Source organism: Lynx canadensis, chromosome A3, assembly GCF_007474595.2.
Source record: "Lynx canadensis isolate LIC74 chromosome A3, mLynCan4.pri.v2, whole genome shotgun sequence".
Classification (NCBI taxonomy): domain Eukaryota; kingdom Metazoa; phylum Chordata; class Mammalia; order Carnivora; family Felidae; genus Lynx; species Lynx canadensis.
The window spans coordinates 78302090-78310787 of record NC_044305.1 but is presented as its reverse complement, the minus strand read 5'-3'; the positions used below and the strand labels follow the sequence as shown (position 1 = coordinate 78310787).

The 8698-nt window shown below is 36.1% G+C and overlaps 1 protein-coding gene across 3 annotated transcripts in view; it reads right to left on the bottom strand.

Moving 5' to 3' along the window:
* Window positions 1-2524: 2524 nt before the first annotated feature.
* PAPOLG (poly(A) polymerase gamma) overlaps window positions 2525-8698 on the bottom strand; it is a 32155-nt gene continuing 25981 nt past the window's right edge. For all 3 annotated transcript variants that reach the window (XR_004343402.1, XR_004343403.1, XM_030310662.1), the window contains 3 exons: window positions 8605-8670; window positions 8363-8419; window positions 2525-6555 (listed from right to left, as the gene is read on the bottom strand). Coding sequence is in view for 1 of the 3 variants with exons in the window: in XM_030310662.1 (XP_030166522.1) it covers window positions 6457-6555; window positions 8363-8419; window positions 8605-8670 (222 nt within the window). In the remaining 2 variants the exon portion in view is untranslated. The remainder of the gene's footprint in view (window positions 6556-8362; window positions 8420-8604; window positions 8671-8698) is intronic.

Sequence of the window (8698 nt, the reverse complement as noted above, 5' to 3'; positions counted from 1 at the left end):
GTAAACAAAAAAATAATATTCTTTTGAACTAGTATTTTCATTTTCTTTGCATTAATGTCCAGTAGTGGAATTACTAGATCATATGGTAGTTCTATTTTGAGTTTTTGAGGACTCTCCAAACTGCTGTTCTCTTGGCTGCACCAGTTTGCATCCCCACCAACAGTGCATGAGGGTTCCTTTTCCTCCACATCCTTGTCAACACTTGCTATTTCTTGTGATTTTTATTTTACCCATCCTGACAGGAGGGAGGTGATACCTCATGGTCGCTTTGATTTGCATTTCCCTGTTGAGCATCTTGTCACGTGACTATTTGCAATCTATGTCTTTTTTGGAAGACATACATGCCCATTTTTCAATTAAGTTATTTGGGGTTTTTTGATGTTGAGTTGGAGAAGTTCTTTATATACTTTGGATACTAACTTCTTATCCGATACATCATTTGCAAATATCTTCTCCCATCTCGTAGGTTACCTTTTTGTTTTGTTTCCTTTGCTATGTAAAAACTTTTTAGTTTGGTGTAGTCCCAATAGTTTATTTTTGTGTTTCTTGCCTGAGGAGACATATCTGAAAAATGTTGTTAAGGATGATGTCCAAGAGATTACTGCTTTATGTTTTCTTTGAGATTTATGGTTTTAGGTCTCACATTTAGGCCTTTAATCCATTTTGAGTTTGTGTATAGTGTAAGAAAGTGGTGCAGTTTTTCTTTCTTCTTTTTTTTTTTTTTTTTTTGCATGCAGCTGTCATTTCCCCAGCACCATGTAATATTCAAAGTGAGTAATTTCTGCACCTTACTGGAGTGACACTTGGTTAGTAAGGCATGCTTGTTCTTCTTCAGTTTATCCCAGCCCACCCTCCAGCTTTTGGAGAGAGAACTTCAACACTAGCACTTAAAAATAACCTGGGGGCGCCTGGGTGGCGCAGTCGGTTAAGCGTCCGACTTCAGCCAGGTCACGATCTCACGGTCCGTGGGTTTGAGCCCCGCGTTGGGCTCTGGACTGATGGCTCAGAGCCTGGAGCCTGTTTCGGATTCTGTGTCTCCCTCTCTCTCTGCCCCTCCCCCGTTCATGCTCTGTCTCTCTCTGTCCCAAAAATAAGTAAAAAACGTTGAAAAAAAAAATAACCTGTATCACACCAAGGAAAGCATTTTTTTGGGGGGAGGGGGGTTGAGAATTAATTATGTATGTGTACATACATAATTTGCATATAAATTATATATATATATATACAGACACATTGGTGTATGTACATGTGCTAGCTTGCAATATAAAATGTACTTCTTAGCGTTAACGGTTGAAAAGGTTTGTAAAACAAGGATTTTCACTGGCTTTTGTTTGCCTCTGTGATTGAGATCCTTCATCAGGTCTCCTAGATAATCTTAATCAAATAAGAAACAAAACACAAATCAAAAAACCAGCCAACCAAACAGGACTCCTCTTCAGCATCTTCTGGGCACCCACTACATATAGATTCTTGGCTAAAGGTTACTACTCTCAAACCTACAACCTCTTTAGGAGAAACAACTGAACATTTCACAAGTTAGAATAATTGAAATGTTAAAAGGTGTATGTTAGGAAGGTAGGGTGATTCACGCTGGCCATTCTGTTATCAGAAGGCTTTATGCAGCCATTAGGCCTGAAAGGCCAGCAACTGGACACTGGTAAGGAAGGGTTTAGAAGTATGTCATTTTGGGGACCAAGAAGTAAAAGTTTGGCTAGATCATGTGGTTTGAAAGATAGGTTTTAGAATATGTGCTTTAACAGCAATAAATTCAATTCTATTTTGCCTTAATACCTTAAGGCACTGGGATCCATACAGTACCTGCCAATTTTCTTGAGAACATTTCAGCATAGTGTGATAATCGTGTTAAAAGTTATATCCTAGGAGCAGCAAGTTGTTCCATAAATTCACTCCAGGGATGGTCAGCTGGCAGTCCAATCAGCAAGACATTAGAAATCCCAAGTAACTGTTTAGAAGCCCTACTGTTGTCACCCATAGATCAATAAATACAGGAGGCTTTGCTAATTAGCTTAATGTCAAATGTATTTCCATTGGTGCCATGAATGGCTAGCTAATAATCTTAATGATGTAGACACAGGTTATTTGTGAATTCAGTACTAGTATTCAAGATATGTGGCTTGGCTAAAAACAAGTTACTGTTAAAGTAACAAGAATGTAATCAACTCTGTAACTTGTACTTCTGTAAACAGTACCCAAGGCCTGATTGTGAAATGCACCTCTGTCCAGCCATTAGTAGAGAATTCTGGTCACCTTCTATTGACCACAAGTGACAGATTTTGCCCCCAGTTCTTGAGGCAGATGCCACCATGTGCTACTGCTTGCTGATGTTTAATTAACGTTTGTGAGACAAATTGAGTATGAGCTTTGCTTTCATATTAAGCAGATACTGGATACGATTATCTGCTAGAAAGAGTCTTGGTGATAAATGACCCAAATTGGCTGTTGGTTTGAAAAATAACTAAGATATTTTGACTTGCTCCCAAATAATATCAATCATCAACACCTATTTAGCAAAGCAAGTTTATTTGATTACTTATTCCAGACAAGTGAGGCTTGTGTGTACAACTAAGAAATAAGACAATCCAAATAAAAGGCAGGAAATATTAGTATGAACTACACAAACAGCTATCTAGAAAGGAACGGCAGCTGCATTCATTTTACATAATACTGTGGAATGATGTAGCACCATTTACCTCAAAGATATCTTAAGTTCTTTATAAGGTAATTATGTGACTCTTTGCTGAAATGCAGCAATGGCTTAAAAATTGTAGCAAACCCGATGATAATCTTATGTTCAACTACAGATATAAAATGGTATCAGTAAAATTCAGAAAAAATAGGGAATCTGGTGAGGATCTTACCTTGTACAATTCTTTAAAAAAACCCAAAGGAAATAGTTACCATTATTGAGACCTGTTTTCTTCCATTGTCTGCACTGTTTACCACTATCATTATGACCTAAATTCTAAGCTTTGGAAGATTTGATGGTTGTTTAAGAACATGTTATTTTTTAAAACTAAAGTTCTCTCTTTATCTTTCTGTTCAGACTATTCTGCTCTGAACCACAAACCTGAAGGAACAAGAGAGAACGTTAATGCTGCTGAAACCAAAGGATTAGGATCCTCACTGATTAATTCTATTGTTTACTATTTCTAAAGATCATTCTGAGCTATTCTGCTCTGATCAGTCTTAGGTTGAAAGTTACTAAAGTTTGACCCTGTTAATGAATGTAAACATGAGGACATTTATAAATTCAATAGTAGGCATTCTTCTAAATACTGATTCATCTAAACACTGGTTCATCTGAAATATATAAAGAAATTCGGAGAAATTTGGTATTCCAGAATCCTCCAACAGCCCACTTTACTAGTTAAGAGCCATACTACATTTTCAGAAATCTACAACAGAGAAAGCTTATGGGAAAAAACCTCAAAGAGTCTGGGATAATTCAATGTTGCAAAGCTGTGGTTCCTAAGAATGCCCCATCATCCCTTTTTTTTTAAGGATCATGAACCACTTTGAGAAGCTGATCAAATTTATGAATTCCCCCGCCCCCGCCAGTAAAGAACAAAACAAAAACGCATATAAACAAATTTCTTATATACATTTGCAAAGGATTCCCAAAGGCCCATGATCCCCGAGTTAGGAATTCCTATTTCAAAGCTGAGGAACACAAAATAAGTTTAGCCCATTTCCACACTGTTCATCTGTACTTTATTGCTACTGTAGTAAAGTAAGCATTTTAATAAGGTTACTTGTCGCTTTAAGACAGTTATTGTAAGCACCAATAGTCTTTTAAAATTCATTTTGCCCCAATTTTACAAGGTTTTAAGCCATGTACCCTCTCAAATGAATTAAGTCCCTGTGATTTAAGCTAGCAGACAAGTATTTTCCTTTGATACATACTATTCTTCAGAGCCAGTCCTGAACACTGAGATTAAGATTTCATACCCTTGGGAAAATGAACATGTGTCTACATACCGGAGGTTATTAACTTTACAAAATATATTTCTGGGTAAGTTTCAAACTTGAAGACCCATTTATTTAGTGCCTCTGAACATAACATACAATCCCAATACAAACCTTCCCCTTTTACTTACTTGGAACCAGTACAATGGAGCTTTCCTACTACGCTCACAAAATGTACTGAACATTCTATCTACTGTTTACGATAGAAAACACTTCATTTCTGACCAAACCCACCATCTCAAAAGTATCTCTTCAACTCCCAAGTTGTCAAACAGGTTGAAGAATGTGATCTTTGAGGTGTCTAACATTCAACTGATTTGGCTCTGTCTCAACCCCATGCTGAACAGACAAGAAATGACTATACTGTGGTATAAGGGTTAGGCCTGTTGCTTTCTTATTGAAGAAAAACTCTACTAGTCATTCTAAAGAATGTTTATATAGGAAGGCAAACATGAGAATTCTTAGAGACTTGAATACTGATAAAAGAAGGGGAAAATAGCTAGATATTAAACACAGAAATGCAAACATAGCACATACAGAAAATTTAATCAAATCTTCCTAACTGAATAATTTTTTAATTATTTAGTCCTTTCGTAATCTTTTACTTCTGCTCAAAGAGTTTTTATAGGACAAATTTAAAAATATTTGAATAAAGGAAAGGGTTGGCTAAAAGAAGAGCTTTCCAAGTGAGCTACAACTTGGTTACAGGATTTCACTTTTGCCTTTTACTATGTAAAAAGAGAGTAACAGAACAACAACTATTTTTTCCTTGCTCTTCTAAGTTGTCCCTTGTAAGAGATTAAATACTAGAATTTCCATTTCAGCAACTGAGGGATCACGGAACAGGAGTGGGAGAAGGATACTGCTCTCTATCAGGATTCCAAGCATTTCAACTCTGTGGTAAGGGGCTTGTGAGAGAAAATGGACTATTATTCCACGGGCTAAACGGGTCCCATGAGTCCTATAAAATATACAACCAAGTATTTTCCCTGCTCCATTCAAATGTACCATTTGTGTTTTTCCTACCAGAACCTACTAAATTGCTGAGTGAAAGCTGAAGAAAGTAATAAATACCAGCATTCCTGGCTGTGCAATCTATACATTTTCATTTTAAGAGTAATTCAAGCATAATCCATATTTAAAAAAATTAAAGAGAGACAGTAAAGGTTTTAAAGTTTTCTCTTTGAAAAGATGGTATCTTACAGTACATACAAAAATACTCTGAAAATACATACGACTTCATTTACAAAACACTGAATCAACATATTACAAGAATTACATGGTTATGGATTTTAATAAACTGAGCATGCGTTCATGAAACTTAAAAAATATTAAGAAATGCATTGAAAAAAGCAGTGTAAAAAAAGACAACTCATATCGTTAAATAAAAATTACAAAGGTCCTGAGCCAATTAATGGTTGGTAACAATGTCGTCCAAAAATGCCTTAGGTTTCAGTAAAATCCACTGCTTATTTCTGCATGCCTAGTCCATGAAGAAACTATTTGAAGTTGTGGGGTAAGTAATGGTCAAGAATTATCATGCCGAGTTAATTTTACACCTCAAGAATACAAGTCTGCCATATTTAAAGGTATCTCATTGTTGATGCTGGAATGAGTTGCTCCTCGGTAAAAAACACCAGTCAACTAACAAGAATGGCATGAGCTAGGATATGTAACAATTTCACCATTCATATACTGACTTTCAGTATCTTGGTTACATTTTGATTCTTAATAAAGATGCATTTCGAAGGCCTCCATGGGAGGCAAAATATAGAGAATTTATGGTGCCCAACTCTTATGTAATCACTGGACTAATCCTCCCTGGTAACTATGCAACATTTGGACAGAAAGGCACAAAAAAATAAAAATTTAAATATTCCATGTGCCATTCTGGAAAAAAATAATTTAAATCAACAGAATAGACAATAAGTACATCTACACAAATGAGGAAAGCAGAAAAGATACCTCACATTCACTTATCTCAGGTTTCACAAAGTGGCTTCAAGGCTAAAGTAAATGTGTTAACATTTGGAAAATTACAATTTTTTTGTTTTCAACTTTTTCAGTTCTATACAATGATTATAACATAAGACTTAAAAAAAAAAAAAAAAAAGAAAAAAGTTCTGGACTCGTTTTATCCATGTCCAAAGAGCCGAGAACTGGTTCCCACAACAGAGAAACAAGCATCGAAAGTTAAGGCAGTAAAACCTCCAACGCAAAGCCATAACATTGTAGATGACAATCTGATAGCAGATGATCCTCACAGAAGTGTACGTAGCAAATCAATGAGAGAATGCTACGGCATCTGCAGGTCAAAGTGTGAGAGTTCAAAACCACTTCAAGCTTGTTAGTCCGATGACTGTAACTTTCACCTTATTATATGTGTGACAGCCACTTCTATTTTAAAAAGAGTGGCTGCTCTATGCCACTAAATGATTGCATATTCACTTAAGTAAGGAGGCACTGCTTTTACCGATTAAGGGTCAGTCGAATGGAATTTTTGATGACTCGAATGTTATTTGCTGGAACCGGAGATGATGAATCTGGTAGTTCTTTACTGGGTAGTCTCTATTAGAAAGGAATAGAAATAAAGAAGGAAAAGCAAACATATATTATAAAGCCTCAACTAGTAAATCAGTCACAAAACTGAGTTTTCCTTCAAATTCCTTAAGCTCTTAAACACTCACATATGTGTTGAATACTTTCTTCCAATGTTCATAGTCATTTCCTTGGTTTGGGGACTTTTTTTATGCAGTCAGAGGTGAAAAGCAGAGGCACAGGGCAAGGGTGCAAGTGGGAGGAGCGTATGTATAGGAAAAAGGGCTTTGTTAAATCACTCGCCACTTCTGGATTGAGAAATGCACAAAGTCAGGCAATGGTAAAGAGAAGAACGAAAAGCAGGGTCACTAAGCAGGAAAGTGGTGGTGGGTGAAAAATGAGTGTGCTACAGAAGAAAACAGGATCTGTCATATATTCGTGGAGAACAACACTGTAAATCCCACTTGTGAGATGAGTTTTCAGGAAAATGGACTTTGTAGTCAGACCAGGTAATGTTAACTTCAGTGATAGTGAAACTCAGGTACATCTATATGAAGGCTTCTGAGGATACTAAAGATGATTATATCATGAAGGTAAATCCTGAGAAATTGAGAAAGAGACCTCTTACAGATAGTTGTGTGATGGAAACAGTACGCGAGAGTTAATTCTCTCATGTCACTAACTTGGCCAAACCTACATACCCACAGCCATTCAAAAAACATGAAAAATTTCAGACATACAAAAAAAGTAGAGAATATGACAATGAAGACTTTTTAATGCCACAATTAACACTCAGACATTATTAAACATTTGCCACATTTGTTTGGTTTATATCCTTACCCTCTATACTTGAAATATTTTCAACCTAGACCCAGCCTGTCATTTCATGGTCTTGTACCTTAATAACCATATCAGATTTTTTCTTCCATTATCACATATAATCACATACTCATATTTTTTGTAATGTACTCTTTATGTTAAAAGGAACTTTATGAATTCTACAGCTAATAGAAAGTATGATACTATTTGCTTCAAAAGCCAGTAAAGGGGTGCCTGGGTGGCTCAGTCGGTTAAGCATCTGATTCTTGACTTCGGCTCAGGTCATGATTTCACGGTTTGGAAGATGGAGCCCTGCATTGGGATTCTCTCTCTCCCTCTCTCTGTCCCTCCCCCACTTGCACTGTCCCAAAATAAATAAACTTTAACAAATAAAATTAAATGGCTATTACATTGTGAGGAGCCTGGTTGATTGTGATAAGTACTTTACTCTTTGATGGGGGTGAAAATAAGCCATTTTGTTGACTGTAAATGCTCAGAAAAGGACTTCTCTGATCTACACAAGGCTGAGTTTTCAGCACCTACTTATTAGCCTTCCATGCTTAATAATACTGTATTATTAGTTTCAATGGCAAGTCTTTGAAAAATAAATTTTGAAATTAAGATTTAGGGGTTCTTTAGCTCATGTTTTAAAGGTACTATGTATTCCATTACATTAGGTTCTTCCAAAATATTAAGTATCAAGCCTAAGTTTTGACAGTAAGCAATGGTATACATCAAAAGCTCTATCAAGCGTTGGTAAGAAATTACTGTGCTTGAAAAAGGAACAAAGGTTGAACGTAATGTGAATAAATAGCTAAGCTTAAATAACTTCCTCTTTTCCTGACTTTGGAAGTACATACATTTAAGACCAGACCTTGCTTGCGTTTCTACCCCAACTCCAAACTATACACTGCTCATCTTTGAGGACAGGGACAAAATCTTATTACCCTTTTCTTTCACCCAGTGCATGGCTCTTAAGCTTTTTGTACCTGTAGATTATCTGTGAGTAAGACTTTACCTTTTTGCGTGATGTATCAATAGTTGGAATAGGCATACATTCTCCTCCAATGGCATCCTAAAAATAGAATTATATACAAATGAAAACTTTCCTTCCTATGTATGCTTATGTCTACACAAAATAAAACATAACTCAAACTTCACAGACCTATCTAATATGATCCATTTTCAAATATACAGTCCTTTTCCTGATCTATGGCTCTTTGAAAGTAATATTTTGAAGCACACTGTTAACGTATTTACCATTGCTTTTCTTTTTCTGTCTTCAGGAGCACGTGATTCCTTAAATGTTGATTCAAGTCGAATAAACTGGAATATAAATACTAAGATGAATTGC